The sequence below is a fragment of the Hypomesus nipponensis genome, chromosome 19 (assembly GCF_054491055.1).
Source record: "Hypomesus nipponensis isolate SF chromosome 19, ASM5449105v1, whole genome shotgun sequence".
Classification (NCBI taxonomy): Eukaryota; Metazoa; Chordata; class Actinopteri; order Osmeriformes; family Osmeridae; genus Hypomesus; species Hypomesus nipponensis.
Window position 1 is genome coordinate 18,205,259 of NC_140379.1, and position 17,242 is coordinate 18,222,500.

The 17,242-nt window shown below is 48.9% G+C and overlaps 1 protein-coding gene across 1 annotated transcript in view; it reads right to left on the reverse strand.

Annotated features, from left to right (window-relative positions):
• Positions 1-17,242, reverse strand: part of ankrd11 (ankyrin repeat domain 11) — an 83,469-nt gene that overhangs the window by 8,627 nt on the left and 57,600 nt on the right. The window contains 7 exon segments of the mRNA XM_084681797.1: positions 1-1,571; positions 1,726-1,873; positions 1,997-2,139; positions 2,261-2,461; positions 3,854-4,027; positions 9,514-9,652; positions 13,451-13,596. Coding sequence (XP_084537923.1) covers positions 1-1,571; positions 1,726-1,873; positions 1,997-2,139; positions 2,261-2,461; positions 3,854-4,027; positions 9,514-9,652; positions 13,451-13,537 — 2,463 coding nt within the window. The 5' untranslated portion in view covers positions 13,538-13,596.

Consider the following 17,242-nt stretch of genomic DNA (forward strand, 5'->3'; position numbering starts at 1 on the left):
TTCCCGGGTGGTGTTCTTCTCTTTATCCACTTTCAGGTGTTTTTCTTCTTTTTGCTCCCCCTTTCTGTCCACCTTTGAGGACTTCTCCTTGGACTTCTTCTTCTTCTCCTCTTTGTGGGCTTTCTGTTTCTCCTCTTTGGGTTTCTCCTTCTCCTTAAGACTCCGCTCTTTGTCAACTTTTATTGGCTTCTCCCTCTCTTCCTTGCTGGGCTTCTCCTTGGTGGAATCCTTTGTTTTCTTCGCTTTCTCCTCCTTAGTAGGTCTTTGTGTCTCTTTTCCAGTTGACCAGTCCTTGTCTTCTGATTTGACTTTTGAAGGTCTGTCCTCTTTTTTCGAGTGATCTTTGTCATGTTTGGATAACTTGACCTTGCTCTCTGCAGGGGACTCGGTTTCCACAAGGAGGGACTTTTGTCTTGAATCGTCAAAGTCAAAAGAAAAGCTTTTAACAAACTTCTCATTCATGTCTTGATTGAGCACAAGACTAGGAGCCTTCTCTTTTTCCTTCTCTTTACTTTTGTGCTTGTGCTTCACTTTATGTTTCTTCAACACCTTGCCATCTTTATCCGTTTTGGAGACTGCACCATCTGTGTTGGAGTTCTTGTACAAGTCAGAGTTCTTCTTGTCCAGTGCATTCGCATGCACATTGTTATTCTTCTTCCTGTTCTCCTGGGCTTTCTTCTTCACCTGTTTCACTGACTCTACACTCGAGTCAGCTGAAGAGTAGTCCGACTCACTGGACAGCCTGGTTCTGACCGAGTCTGAGAGGGAACTGACGTCTGACCACACAGGAGACGAAACGGTCTTCCAGCCATCAGTCCTCCACTGCTTTGGGTGCTGCTCTGCCAGTGACGGTGCCTGTTTCTGAGAGTTCAAGCCCCCATGAGAAGAGGAGGAGGCATTGAAGACGGAAGATTCTTTAAGGCTCCCAGAGGAGTCCTTTATACAGTTCAAGCTCTGCATCGAGCCCTTCTCATCCTCACTCTCCAGGTCCTCACACTCAGAGTCCGAGGTGCAGAACTTGTCGTTGACTTTGTTAAAGCGCACCTCCTTGCTGACGCTGTTTTTTGTCTCCTTCTTCCTTTTCTTTTTGACTTTATTCTTTTCTTTTTGCTGCTTGGAGCTCAGGGTGGCAGAGTCCCGAGCTTTGGAGTTAGTTGCCGATGGCGGTTGCCGAGGAGTTGGTGTAGTATAACTCAACGTCCTATCATCCTCATCTGAGCTGTTGCTGTCCGAGATAATACGCCGGACAGCCTTCTTTGGTGTGAGCGAGTTGCTTTTGGAATAGGTTTTAACCTCCATCTTGGGTATTGAGATGAAGCTGTTGGCCTTACTAACGGGGTCCTTGCGGAATTCCTTTTTCAGGAGGTGTTTGTCATCCACCGGAGGGACGCGCTCTTCCTCATCATCCTCGTCAAATTCGTACTCGTCCTTGACAGGGGTGACAGCACACTTGGGCGGGTCCAAGTTCTTTCCTTTTAACTTGAGGCCCTTCTCAAATTCAGAGTCTGTGTTGTTACCATCAACTGAGCTGGAAGGAGCAAACGAAGGAGCATCTTCTTCTTCTGAGGATTCTGGGTAGAAAAGCAGAGGAAAAGACTTGTCAAAAAATGAGCTAAACATGTTCACTGCCTAAACTGATATAGTTATTCTGTTCTGAGCATTAAACTAGACGAGCAAGCGGGTAAGAATGTCTGAAGTGTAAAAATGGGTTAGCAATTCACATACCTGATGAACTCTCCTCACTTGAGGTGTAAGTTCCTTTCCCAAGCAGCAGATTCAGCATGGTCGGGGAGTTGGCAACCTTTAATGGAGTCTCGCCTCTCCGGTTACTCTGACGAGGGTCCCCTCCATACCTTAGAAGCAACTTTACCACCTGTGGGGAATGCACACATCCATATTTAGCCATTCTTAATGTGCTTGCTTGTGGTTTTATAGTGTTGGTAAGCATTGAGTGTAAAAGGCCAGTACAAGGCCTTATATAGACCAGTATATAGACCTTGAAGTGTCCGTTGTTGGATGCGTCGTGTAGAGGGGTGTCGTCATCCAGACCCTTGGTGTTGACCTCCGCCCCGGCTGCCAGCAGCTGCTTGGCCACATCGTAGTAGCCCCTGTTGCACGCCTCATGCAATGCAGTCCAGCCTACGGGCAGCAGGAAAGGGAGTTTTGTCATGATCATACGACCCCAGAAAAGAGGGATGGAGAGAGAGGTGGACGGGAAGAGCGGAAGATGGGACCCATTGCGAATGACGGCTCCTCTCACCTGCAAAGTCTTTTACATTCACATCGGCTCCCTCGCTGATGAGCTCCTTGATGCGGCGTGCTTCCCCGCGGATGGCTGCCCGGTGCAGTCGCGTTTCACCCCTCTCATTGCGCTTGTTCACTTTGTCTTTGGTTTTAGATGCAGAGTTTGGCGTTCCCTTCTGACCCAGACTCGACTGTGACTGATGCTTTGGTGTTGTGTCTGAAAGGACAAGGAATGTCTTTATATTCAACAAGTAGAACACCCAATAGCCATTTGGATCAATAAACATGGCACAAGCGGAACAAAAAGAACACTAATACATGACAGGTCTGCACCCACAAAATTGGTTGATGCTCCACTTCGAATTTGTTGATTTTTCTGCACTGTACTATGCGCTATTGTAGTTGAGATGTTATTGTGGCACTGTAGGTAAGATATTATTACTGTTCACCGTGCCTAGTAGCTGAGATATGGTTACTGTGTGCTGTGGGTAAATAAAAAATACAGACTGATCCTTGAATCTGACAACCAAAATGCTGTTAAACTATATATATATAGTATATATATATATAACTATATATATAGTTATATATATAATATAAATGTAAGTAAGTCTTGTTTGATTCAATATCACTTTGTTCAAGACCTGGCCTCTGGATGGCAGTCTTGCTTTGCTATTAAGGTTGTCAGTAGAGCTGTGGATTCATTTAGTGTGAGCTCTCTTCATTGCGTTTAGTGGATTTAAGAAAAACCTTAATCATATTTACATTATTGAGTTTGCTGCACATTGTCCCAAATTCTATTGGAAACTCACTTAATCTATGTTCTGTCCTTTAGCCATAGGCTAAAGGGAGAATGGTGGGTGACTGGAAGCACAGGATCAACAAAAACGTCACCAACTGGATTACCCAAAACTGAGACCCATTAGCCAATCAGAAAGCTTGTACCATCGTTGGCATATAATAAACATATTTATCAACTAAGGGGATTACCAGAGGTGAGACATGGCATTGTACAACACTGGCATCAAGTTTTTTAAATCGCCAGAAATTCAAAATGCAGCACTCGGGAGGAAATGCTTGGTCAGTTTAATCTAATAGCAGAAAGCAGATGAGATATAAAATAAACAAGAGCCCTGTCTGCCTGTCTGGTCTCCGGATGCTCTGTGGTTTTGGCAGAGGGCTGAGATTGCTCTATTAGTTCTTCTCAGACTAGCTCAACCCCCCAGAGGGAAAGCACTTTCATTTCCATAATGGTCCCATGCTACATTCCACAACCAGACCCACAGCAGCTTCAGTACAGGAATGTTTAGTTTTATCTCTGAGGCATTCAAAACATGGACCAACTCATTCAGCAGTGAGCTGACAACAATAATGGGAACTGTTGAGGGTTATTTTGGTTAATTGAATTCAAATTAAAAGAGTGCTCTCTGCTCTTTAATGAAACATGGAAACATTGTGTAGCTGGGACAGCTAACTAGCTTGCTAACGGCAACAAGGAGGAGAGGAACAGGGTATCAGCACAGATCCACTCGCCTGGCCCCCTCCATCCCCTTCCCCAGACCCCCTCTGTCACCCTCCCAGAGACGTGGTCTACATAACAAACACGCACCTGGACTGTTGACGGACTCCTCAGCCGTCATTTGCATGAGCAGAGCCACCTGCTGCCGCTCGGAGAGGGGGTACCCGGCCCGGATCCCTGGCATGCCCATCCCAAACGGCAGGCTGGCCTTCCTGGAGTTGGTGGGCTCCTTTTTAATGCGCTTCCTCTCCGGACCTTGCTTCTCTGTAGGGAGAGAAAAGAGAAGAGATGAGGGAGAGGTGAAGAAATAGGACAAGGGTGGAGAGCGACAGAGTAGCACACCAGGACGCTCAGTGGGAACAATGATTTTGCCTTTGTTTTTACACAAAAACACCAGTTCGACTCACTACGCACACACGAAAAAGGGCAAATCCACTTGAACTTGCTTCAATCAGCTGGACTCATCTCTGACCACTGCTAGGCCAAGACCACATTCATCTACTCCTTGACAACAAGTCCCCATCCCAAAGCAATTCCGTCTACTGTTCCTCAGCTCGTACCCTCCTCACGTCCCAGCTGGGCCTATCTACCTTCTGGGGGGTGCTACGGCTGGCAGGGCTGGTGAATTTAATGAGAGATTACGGAGCTGCCCAAGAGGCAGGGAGGAGTCAGCTGTCTCTAGTCTGTTTATGTCTTTGGGAGGGCGTGACTTGGCAGACTGACATGGATAACAAAATGGCCACTGGTGTACGGTGTACATTTCAAGCCAGCCTGGCCAAGGTCAATGGTCCGACTGGTTAACGGGCTGGTTAGTGGGATCACCACACAACGGCCAATGGTAGCTGCCTTTGAAAGACACACCTATAAATGATTTCCCCTAGTGTATAGAAGGGGACGAAAGGTTTTCTCCGCACAACACCAGCACATGCAAACACCCAATCAGTCAAAGGCAATCCAATAGCATAAATAAAGGAGACACAGCTGTCGCTCCTGCTGGCGTGACTGGCTTATGTCTCCACATCTCCAGCAGCCTAGATTAGTGGGGTACGCTAGGCGTGACCACCACAACACTACTGGCTGACCCCTGTCATTCAGTAGCCATCAGAGATCAAGCGTAAGGCAGGGCTGCCCCTGCAGCAGCTCAGCTCAAGGCCACAAAAACATCATCAGCGGAGGCAGGAAAGATGGCTTCCGGTGGCTCCGGGCCTTCTCTTTCCAGGCTTCATTTTTCCACAGCGGGGAGAGCGAGAGAGCTGATAAACTTTCCCTACCATCTGCGAACACTTAGAGCAAATGTGCCCCCCACCCCTGATGCACTCTCCCCGTTCTCCCAGGCATTTGCCATTTAGACACATTCCTTCAGCTCAGACCTAAACAGCGTGAACCACAGAAACAGTCCAAACATGTTGTTTTTGAAGGGCTGTGGAGAAATGAAAGGGCCTGAAAACGCTTTTCTGGCCTGTTCTGCGTTGCACAAGCCCCAGTGCTATAATGAGCTTGGTTTACCATTAGGAGACACACAAATGGAATAATGTGAGGATCTTATAGTCTTCAGTTCAGAAGAGAACGATACCAGTCCCTGTTTACATATTGCGATCTTTGCTTCTAATAAGAACCAGAGAAAAATATCAAATATAGTTAAGACTACATTAACACCAGTGCATGGTAACTAATCTAAAAGGAGTTGGGAATGCGTAATAATAATTAATTAAAAGGCCACATCAATACACACACACACACACACACCACTTTATCTTAAAGGTAGAATAGGAGTTGGGCCTACAGTTGTTCAAACCTATCTAGTTAGCTGTTAGCTTGTGGACCAGCCTATGCTTGCTTCCCTCCTGGACCTTTTCCAAGCCATAACTAATGTAGAGAGAACAGACAACATTTAAGACAAAGCTGGCAGCCTCAGAATGTTTGGCCACGCATTTCAGTCCCCTAGACCAAGGAACAGGACAAGACAGTAGCGATTTTATAGTATGAGCCCATGACTTAACATAGTCATTAGCCAGAAGATTGTGACCTAGTTGAACCTTTGAGCTAGCAAGACCAGACTAGCCAGGTGTTCTCAATCCAACAAATTCTAGAAGGTAGATACAAAGTTTATTACATTCTCTCCTTCTGGACCAATCAGATTCAGGGAATGCTTGCCAGCCAATGAGTTTGCAACCAGAGGTTGAGCGTCGAGTCTGAGCAGGCCATACCAGTCTGTTGAGATCTGACTGTTGTAACAGCTTCCTCTGCTAGACATAAATACACACCCACACAAGACAGAAAGATGGAGAACTAACAGGACGTGAATGCAGGGGAAGCAGGAAATGGCTGCAGGACATACTTTGGGCTTTAACAAAGTAATGACGGCAGGTGAGAGTGAGAGAGCAAAAATCGAGACGAGAGAGAGATGAATAGGGAGTGCAGTAATAGAGAGAAAGAGAGTGCTGCCAGGTACAGCAGTCTGACACAAAACCTGTCACTCCAAACACTGTGGATCTTCAACACAGATGGCGTACAGAGCACGTGTAGACCTATGTGAATCCGTAAACGTGCATGCTTCAGAGCAAGTTAGGAAGAGACCGAGTGTGTGTGTGTGTGTGTGTGTGTGAGCCTTCCAGTGCGAGAGAAGCGTGGGTAGCAGAAGATCTGAGCACGTCACTGTCTCTCCCTCCCACTCGCCCCAGCTCTCCACACAGCTCTACACACAGCTCTGCACACAGCTCTGCACACAGCTCTGCACACAGCTCTACACACAGCTCTACACACAGCTCTACACACAGCTCTACACACAGCTCTCCACACAGCTCTACACACAGCTCTACACACAGCTCTACACACAGCTAACCCAGAGCTCTCCAAAACAGGCCCCACTGCTGCAGCACCAAACAAGCCAGCCAGATCACACAGGAGCAGCCATTGGTCCGGGGCTAATGCTTAATGCTAATGCAAGACTGATTGTTCTAAATGCTACCGGGCACGGGCAACGTCTATAACGATCCCTTCGCTGTAGATGTTGTGAGAGGCAGGGGAGGGATGAGCTGAGGGCCAGAGGAGAGTGAAGGCTAGCCCACTGCAGGAGGCTTAACAATTAAGGCTTTACAATTCATCATTTTTATAATTACTGTTACGGTGCCGTCTCTGGAAGCATTTTCATCTGTGGTAAAGATTGTCCCATCTACCAGCGGACCTGAAGCACTGGAACTCTCACACAAGCGCACAGGCACGCACAATTGCACAAATGGATACACACACGCAGACACACACACACTAGGGCTGGGCGATATATATCAAATATTTGCGATAATATCGCAATCATTTTGACAACATGAAAATATAATGAATATCAAATACTTTAAAAAAACCTCCTCTGTGTTCACACACAAATACACAGTTTGTGTGTTTGAAAATTGCAAAATTCTCTTCTGCTCTCTTTTTGTCGTGTCACATAAGGACCTCTGCATGAATTGTCCCATGTGAGGTCCATTTTGTCAAGTTGCAGGTACCATGTTATGGCAACTGTTTACATTTGCACTACACATTTTGTACTTTGTAACAATAGCTGTTCTACTGTATCTAAATAGTTTTTGTTGTTTTCAAATGGGGGGAAAAAAGAATCATGTTTTTTTTTTAATGCAAACATATTGAGATATATTTTGAATATCGTACATTTTTTACATAGAGATATAAGATATAGAGATATCGCCCAGCCCTAACACACACACACACACACACACACACACACACACACACACACACACACACACACACACGAGCACAGGTGTGGGGAGATAAACATCAGACAGACAAGCAGGGCACTGGTTAGTGTATGGGAGAGACAATGACACAGCAGGAGGGGAACCAGCCAGGTACCAACAGACCTGGGAGTGCTGAGCCACATAGGACACAAACATTCAGGCAACTCCTGAAACCCAAAGACAGTGTTCAGTAGGGGTGGAAACTGTACATGTATTCGTACTTCATCAGATATACATACACAGACACACATACAAAGAGGGCCAAAAAAAATCACTGAAGCAATGGGAATTGACATGTCGTCTTCAATGCGCCCGTATTCACTTGTAGAGGAACCTGGTTTCTCATGGTTTACTGTTTACATCTTACTACTTTAGACCAGAGGTCTTTAACCCTGGTCCTCAGGGACCCCCCCGTCCTGCACGTTTGAGATGTTTCCCTGCTCCAACACACCTGATTCAAATGAAGGGTCGTTAACTGGCTTCTGCATAACTATATAACGACCCATTCATTTGAATCAGGTGTGTTGGAGCAGGAAAACATCTAAAACGTGCAGGACAGGGGGTCCCTGAGGACCAGGGATGAAGACCTCTGCATTAGACACTTCAGGCTGTTGCAGCTAGCTCAGGGGAGAGAATATATGACACTAGGTGGTACAGCCTGAGACATGCACAATAAAATGTGCCTTCTGCATTTTTGTTTTGCTTTTCCCTCCATTGTACCGAACTTGTACCGAACCGTGATGTCTGAGCCGAACCGTGACTTCTGTGTAGCTGAACCCCTAACTTCTGGTTCAGCTTCTGTGTAGCTGAACCCCTAGTGTTCAGTCTAAAACACAAATTGGTCGTACATTGTGCTACGGCTCACAGAGAACAGAGATGATCCTACAAATAACCAACACAGTGAAAGCTGAAAGGATATTATTCTCAAAGATTGAGTAGAAGGACGACAGAAACATGAAAAAAGGACAGCTGAAAGAGGGAGAAAGATACATTTCTGAGTCTGTTATGGAGGGGGGACACAGCCTAATCCCTGGCAGGGAGCGAGCCATGCAGACTTGAGGTTGAGAGGCGGTGATCACATTACCATGACAATAGACCCTCCGACCACTGTTGGAGAGTAGCGAGGGGTCACGCCTCTTCACAGGGCTGGCTTCAGGCTAGCCACACAGGCTCACACACACACACACACACACACACACACACACACACACACATCCACCAGGTCGCAAACATAAAGAGTGCGCTCCAAAATGACACAAAAAATCCCACTAGTAACCGACAGAGGAAGTACTGTTTCAATGACGTAAACACACACACAAAGCTAACCTGTAGTGACCATCATAATATTAAAGCAAAGAATGTACTCAGCCAGCTGTTAACCCTTCCTTTTGTTAGCTGCTTTCCAGACCTCTAGGAATAGCAGCCAATGTCAACAACACATTAAAACAACAGCTCTGAAGCCACACAGAGACCAGTCCTGACTTGTCTGAAAGCACAACAAACTCAGTTAGTGCAGCTAACCTGGCCTCTATCTCAGTTTCAACTGGCAAAACTGGTTGACAAAGCCAATCCAGGTCATGATACAGCTGAGAAGATGGAGCAGGATCTTGCGCAGCTTTCTAGTATTAAAGCCCACGTTGATCCTGACCATCATCAACAAACGTTCTCCTGAGCCCCGGTCAAATAAGCAGCAGGCTGCTCCCACTCCCCCATATTAAAGAAAACACACGGGTGTCCTGCCTCACCCTCAGCTTCTGTTCACCCTCGTGTTGGACAAATCCTGCAGTAATTGGTTCCTAATACGTGTGGTCTTCTCCTGTTCCATCCAGCACTCCGCCAGAGGAGCCTGGATTAGGTACACGCACACACGCACACATTCGGCCAACCCTGCAGTCAGCTGTGTGTGTGCCCCTCCCAGACCCTTCCAACCCCTTCTCTCACACCGCAAATGGCTACTACCTGACATGCGAGAGAGAAAGGGAGGTCTTCGCGTCTCACCTGAATCAGAGTCTTTCTGGTCTCCATTGGCTCCTACTGTGAAGGGCAGCTTCCTCTTAGGAGCCTTCTCCTTCATCTCCTTGACGCCATCGCTGCGGTCGGGTTTAGGAGTCTTGTTTGACAGTACTTTATCTTTATCCTGCGGGACAAACGACAGAACAGAAACAACTGTCACGCGACCAGCATCGATGTAGGTGAATGAGAGACAAAAACGTGTCGGGGTCCTTTGGTGACACCGAGTCCCAAATCACTATACATAATGTAGTAGCAGTTTTCCAGGCCTAACCGAAGACAGAAGTGTAGGCACATAGAGATACAGAAAAGAGAGCGACAGACAGAGAGACAACGAGTGGACAGCCAGCAGCTGTGTGTCCCCTCCCCAAGCAGTCTGTCTGCTCCAGCCTCCAGCCTCCTCCAGCCTGGGGCTGTGCAGAACGTGATTCTTAAAATGGAACTGTGCTGCAGCCGGCCCGACCGCAGGGCCTACGGGGTCCAAAGGGACAGCAGCTCTGAGGAGCACAGCAAGTTGAACCAATCAAGAGGCCTGAGCTGGGAGGGAGAGAAAGGACGCTCTGGAAGGGATGGGTCCAGTCAGCCGGCCAGCCTGGGTCGCTCCAGAAGACTGGAGTACAGTCATGAGGGCTGGCCAGCTATGACTGGGGCCCTTACAGCTCGCAGGTCCACTTCACTACATGAGCGTGCTGACGATCTGTCTGTGATGTGGAACACAGTCTTTGTGGCCCTACAGCTGGTGCAAGAATGTGGAGCACCTAAACCCTGACTTAGCTCCACGGCGGACAAGGTCTGGTTAGGCAGCTACAAGGAACTGAACTGGTCCATCTGTAAAAGCTGAACCACACACTGATTTCAAGCAACAAGCTGGCAGGAAGTGTGTGTGAGTGTGAGAGATTAGTCCAAAGCTGAGTGTGGAACCGGGTGTGTGTCTTTAAGACCACGTGGAGACCACAGGGAGAGAGAAAGAGAGAGCTCGCTGCAGAACGCACTATTCCTCCTCCTCTTCTCCTTACTCTAGCTCTGCCCTCTCTCGAGCTCTACGGATCTCTGTCCTTCTCTGTCAGTCGGTCGAGTCTCCGCTCTATTCTTCTTTCGGTCTCTTTCTCTCTGCGTTTGCTGCTCTAGCTAGGCCCCTCCCCTCCCTCCCCCAGCCCATGATCTGCCACGCCTCCTGCCTGGCCCCAGTCATGAGACTATGATGTCATGCTACAGTAGAGACAAACAGCCTCTGCTAGCTCCTAGCTCCACAAAAACACACCCTGCCGCCACCCCCCCCCCCCCCCCCCGCACTCACAGCATTCAGAAACACAAAAAGTAACACACGTTACTTTAGCAGGTGGTTATAACATGCGCACGCACACACACACGCCAACAGAAACAAAGAATCTGTCTTCGATGGTGCTTTGTGGCACATGGGGGATAGGAGAGAGCTGAATTAGAAGACAGCTGTGAAAGCCAGGGATTCAAAGCTGCCATCACAACACCCTGGTTATAGGTCTCCTAGCAATAGTCCTCGCTCTCTTTCTCCTGCTCCTTTTTTCCTCCCTTGCACGCACGCACGCACTCCCTCTCCCCCCTCCCGCTCTCTTTGCTCTTCCTCCCTCGTTCTCTATGCCACCCTGTCTCTGTCCCGCCCCCCTGCCTCGTTTCCTCCACCCTCCCCAACAGTCTGATGCAATCCAGTGCAGAATGGTGTACATCCACGCCTGCCTGCGCACCAGCAACACCTTAACACTGCTGACCCAGCCGTTAGCATGACCTCATCAGTCTGCGCCTAGGTCCTACCGACAGCTTCAACACACACACACAAACCACAATAACACAAGGATTCAGATAAAAACAGATATTAAGACAGGTGAAACAAGACTACGCACACAAACCTCTATCTCCTAGATTCGGCTTACACAATGAATTCTAAAATCCAATCACCAAAATGCCTGGACCATAAGACAGCTTATTACAAATGAATACACCAACCCTCTATCAAATAGTCTTGTCTCTATGCCGGTCCAGTTTTTGGCCTGTAGGTAAGTACAGCCTTTTATTTGACTATGTCTGACTGCCTGGAATCCTGCTGTGTTTGATGTCTATATGTGTGTACAGGATCTAAATAAACCCCAGAGCGGCAATCTAGCCGGCTAGCTCTCCTCCACAAGCCCAAAATACATCCCATTAGATCACACGTCAGACAGCAGCTTAGATCTGTAGCATACAGGCCTAGCAGGCTAGCTGCCCAGAGCTCTGAGCCTCTCTATGGCTGGCCAAACGCATAACCTGGCCTGTCCATCGGATGAGCCGCTGACATGAGGACGGAACAGCACAGCTACGTAGCATGGCTTTGCTAACACAAACGCAGTATGCAAACACACCTAGGCTTAGGTAAGGAGTTAAACCACAGAGAGTATGAATAGCTGTGTCTCTAGAAGTAATAGTACCAGACCCAGATGTCTAGGGAGGATTATTGCTCTGGTGTGTGTTCCCCCAGGGGCCCTGCTATATCCAGCCGATAAACAGCTCACCTGTGGACTTGCTGTGGTCTGAACCCAGGCACCAGACACACGCATACATGAAGAACTGTGACAGCAGCTCCAACTGTTGCTCCTCGATTGTCCGTGAAGCTAGCTTAGAGAGGATGGGCACGGGTATGGCTCTAGAGCCATGTTGAGCCAGGGACATACGCTAGCTGAGAAGAACAAGCTCTCTCTCATCTTAACTAGTCTTCCATGTAGAGCCTTGGGCCAGTCACATGGGGCCCAGGGAAGCCATTACACTGGCCGGTCTGGCGACTGGGCTGAAGGGCATGTATACAGCCTGGAGTTGACCTCTGTCAGCAACTGGGGTAGCTCCGTGTGTTTGTTTGTGGGTCAGGGTTAGCTGGGCCACTCATGAATCATAAGATGACAGGTGACTGTGTTCTATCAAGGGTTTCCCATTTGACACATTGTGCTGTGTAGCCTTGAGACACCTCCAGAACTGGACGGTCCATACTAGACCAGACCTGCAGCAGCCACCATGAGAATTGTCACAGGATTGTGGACAGTGAGACCATGATGAGCTGAGCAATGGTCAATGTTCCTTCCAGTTGTTTTACGCACTGAGCAAATAGAAATCTGTCGGAGCGAAGACCTCAGTACTCTGAGCAAAGTTTACAGAGAACTCCGCCAGCTTCTTCGTAGCTAAATATGTCAGAAAGCTTCACCAACCGACCTGAACCATCGCATGTGTCCGTTTGAACGATTTCATAGAGCCGTTCGTGTTTAAACGTAAAACTGTCCTTTTTTTGGGGGGCGCCTGTAAAGCTTAAACTTGAGCTGAATGCCAGGGTCGCTGTTCTGTTCAAAGCTTGCATGTAGCCTAGAGTGACATTTAAACGTATGAAGGGGACTTTGCCGCATTTGGCCAACCAGCTGAACATTTATCGTTGTTGTAAAATAATATTTTTGTGCGCGGTCTGAAAAATCGAGTGCGCGGGTCCTTCCACTGGTCTGCGCGGCCGTAGCTTAAAGGGAACATTGGCCATGGTCACAGCAAACATGGCTTTGGATCCTGAGCTACCAGCACTGGGTAACAGAACAACCAGTTTTCTCAAAAACAAGTCCTATCAAGCACGGGGAGAAGACACTTAAGTCCTCAATGTCGTTTTCAAACAAGTGTCCTTAGCATAACAAAATCTGACAAAAAAACATACTGTATTTTGTAACAATGCAAAATGATATCTTACACTTTTAATCTGGAATACAAAACCGGAAATGAGAAACGGCCGTGAAGTCTACCCAACATAGGCCTAACATAGCAGGCATGAATATTTGGAATCTGCAAACTGGGTTACACTGTGTGGGCGTGTGCTGCTTCATGTGTTTCAGGGTGTGTGTGTGTGTGTGTGTGCATGTGTGTGTGTGCGTGTTCAGGGTGAGCTTCCTACCTTCTTCCCACCCTGCTTCTCCACCATGTCGGTGCTGAGGGGGAAGTCTTCCAGCTGGGGGAGTTTGGAACCCCCACCCTTGGGCATCGTTCAGCTCTCGCCACGCCAAACCTCATTCACGCTGCCATTGCATCGTCATCGAGCGTCTGCCACAGGAGAGGGGGGGGGAGGGAGGGCGAGAGAAAGGGAGAGAGAAAGACCACGTTAGCACCTGTTCATTCACAGACTCTCTTCTAACACATTTCCGCTCGGTCACTCCAAGTTATACGGTCCATCGGGCTTCATCCACACAATGCCTCTTCCTGGCTGGCAGGAGGGCAGGGAGGAGAGGAGCAGGGGAGCAGGGAGAGGAGAGCAGGGGAGGGAGCTGGAGAAGGAGCAGTGTTTCTAATTCAGGCTAGCTGGTGTGTGGCTTGTGGTGGCGAATTAGCTAAATGCACTCTAGGAATGAGGAACGGAGGGATTCAGAAAAAGTCATTTGCACTCCCTCTTGGCACACAGGACTAGCACTGTCAAAAGGGAGTGGACCAGTTGAAAGGTCAGCTTAAATAACATGTTGTGGAGCGTGACAGGTATGGTGCAATAGCAGCAGCAGCTCTGAGCCTTTCAGTAACAGCTGAGGAATGTCTTCATGGCTCTGGCATGTCTGGACAACAGCTCCCACAGCCCTGGTACCCTGCCCCCTACCCTGCCCTGTCTCCTACCCTGCCCTGTCTCCTACCCTGCCCTGTCTCTTACCCTGTCCTCTCCTGCCCTGTCTCCTACCCTGCCCTCTCTCCTACCCTGCCCTGTCTCCTACCCTGCCCTGTCTCCTACCCTGCCCTGTCTCCTACCCTGCCCTGTCTCCTACCCTACCCTGTCTTCTACCCTGCCCTGTCTTCTACCCTGTCCTGTCTCCTACCCTGCCTCCTACCCTGCCCTGTCTCCTACCCTGCCCTGTCTTCTACCCTGCCCTCTCTCCTACCCTGCCCTGTCTCCTACCCTGCCCTGTCTCCTACCCTGCCCTGTCTCCTACCCTGCCCTGTCTCCTACCCTGCCCTGTCTCCTACCCTGCCCTGTCTCCTACCCTGTCCTGTCTCCTACCTTGCCCTGTCTCCTACCTTGCCCTGTCTCCTACCTTGCCCTGTCTCCTACCTTGCCCTGTCTCCTACCTTGCCCTGTCTCCTACCTTGCCCTGTCTTCTTCCTTGCCCTGTCTCCTTTCCGGCTACTCTACCCTGTTACTCTACCATTCTACCCAGGTCTGAGTAGTTAAATATCCACACTCTGCTCCGGGACTCTCTTTAAGTTCCCCTGTCCTCATGGAGAGGATACTACCATTAATAAATGATCCATAGAGTTACACAATATTTTCCCTTTTCCCCTCCGTAATGCATTTTATCTTGCCCGTGTGTGTGTGTGTGTGCAGCGATGGTTGGGCTGAACCTTCTTCCACACAGGGACGCTGGGCATTCCGCTCTGCCCTGGCGCCAAAGTCCTCCCCCTCGTTGACCGCCCCACATCTCTCTCTATCCCTCGGCAGCCTTCTATTCAAAGACGGCTATTTATATCCCCCAGCCAGGCAGGCAAACAGCCAGCCAGGAAAACAGCCAGCCAGCCAGCCAGCCAGCCAGCCAGCCAGGAGCTACAGAGGCCTCCTGCTCTCTTCTCTTCCCGGCATAAGGTAAGTGAGACGGAGCAAACCACAGGCCTTGCGCACTCTCTCTTTCCACCTCCCGTCATCCCTTCATCTCTCCCTCCCCCTTCTGGCCTCCAGTGCCTCCCACACCCACTTCACCCCACACCATGCACACAGTGGCGTTGAGGTCAACTTCTCTTGGAGATAAACAAACCACGCAACATGACACACACACACACAGCTCGAATTAGGTCAACACGATCTCGGGAACAATAAGCACCCTCCTATTTAAGGATCTATATACTATAACAGAATTAGATGGAAAAACAACAAGCACGCGCGGCCACGGCTGCCTACATCACGAGATATCTCATTTTCTCCAAACAGTAAAGGTACAAATCTCCTCCTTGTCCACTGTAACCAGATCAGACTGTGGATCAGAATGTGGTGTTTTGGCAGTATGGCCGGGGCTGAGCTGCGGGGTGTCTGCATGTGTGCGCTATCATCTGTTAACAGGAAGTAAAACACACACGCACACACCACCAGGTACATGACACGCAGGAAAGACAATAACATCCATTCCAAAACACGAGCCAAATTTCCTGTCGCCTGACTTTTCCATCCTAATTAAAGGCTACAACGGCATCTGCTATCTATATGTGTGTGTGTGCGTGTTAGACTGAGCCTGCCAGCACTAATTCATCCAATGTGAGCTCAGGGCCTGCTTACTGGTAGGTACAGTAAAAGCCCTAATCCAACACTCGATCTTGCTGCTTCCACTTTCAACATGAGTACGCCATCAGTCTTTCTCCACACCTCCTTTCAGCATCTCTTTCCCCTTTCTCTGTCTCTGTCCATCTCCAGAAGATTTATATGTTTGTGAACATCTCAAATAGTTTGCTTGTGGACCACAATGGCATCATGGCCTGTGATTGGTGGAAAGAGGGGGAGGGTTCAAGCACAGATGAGCTTTGACAGCCTTCTCCCTCCAAGGCGCTGTGCTATTGGCTGATTCAGATTGAGGAGGGCTGAATGAGCTCTTTGATAAGATGCCATTGGAGGTGTGTTTACTAGGACTGACCCCTGGTCAATCCCTCCCCGCCCCCTGGCCTCTACTACTGTGATACCTACTGTAATACAACCCATTAGGCAGGCTGCATACCTCACTGCTCACAGTCACACATTAGTACATTGTCTCTGGGCAGTGGTTTGCCTTCAAATACAGGACAGAACTGCTCATAATCAACAGTTGATAATTTGAATAGTATATATTAATAAACCTCCAATCAAATCTGCCTCTAACACATCACTTCCTCTGAACCTTAGCCATGGCTCTGAGATCCAGAAAGAGATCCCAACTCGAAGAGACGCCAGACAAACCAACAAGGTTCTAAAGCAGCAGCTAGACTTAAATGCTCAGGGTCCTGACCTTTCCACAAAAGTAAGTACTAATATAGTATTTACCAATATAGTAAGTACTTGAGTACTATACGCTCAACAAACAAACAAAAAGAGAGAGCGACAAATAGCAACTCCAGCACTGCTGCTGATGTCGACCTGGAGGCCCTGTGTGAGACCAAGGCTAGGTGGGGGAGGAGAGATATCCTTCTCTTCTGCAGGACAGAAGACTCCCAGCTCACACACACACACACCCACGCTCCCCCCCCCCCCCCCATCCCTCACTCCCCCCCCCCTCCCAGGAGCCACTCCCACTGCGGTCAGACGGAGGCCAGCTCTTCAGCTCACTGCAGGACGCCGCTCTCTCCTCCTGCTCCCTCTCTCCGTCTCTAACTGACAGACACACACACACAGAGGAATATCCACACAAAGGCGTGAGCGCACGTGCGTGGGCACACACAAACACACCCAGTGCTGATGAGGGGTGTTCTGAAGGCCCCTGCTGCTACGGCAGAGATAAAAGCCCACCCCCCCCCCCCCAACGCCACGCCTACCCCAACACACAGCACTCACATTCTCCTCTCCAGACAGCTGCTCCCATTCTAATAACCTACAGAAGACCACATAGCAGCTGCACTGCGGGGCGTGTGTGTGTGTGTGTGTGTGTGTGTGTGTGAGAGAGAGAGAAGGGTGGGGGTCATTTCATTCAAAGTGACTCCATAACCACAGGCCTGTCCCTATCGTTCAAATAGCAACTAACGTTGTGTGTTGGGTCTG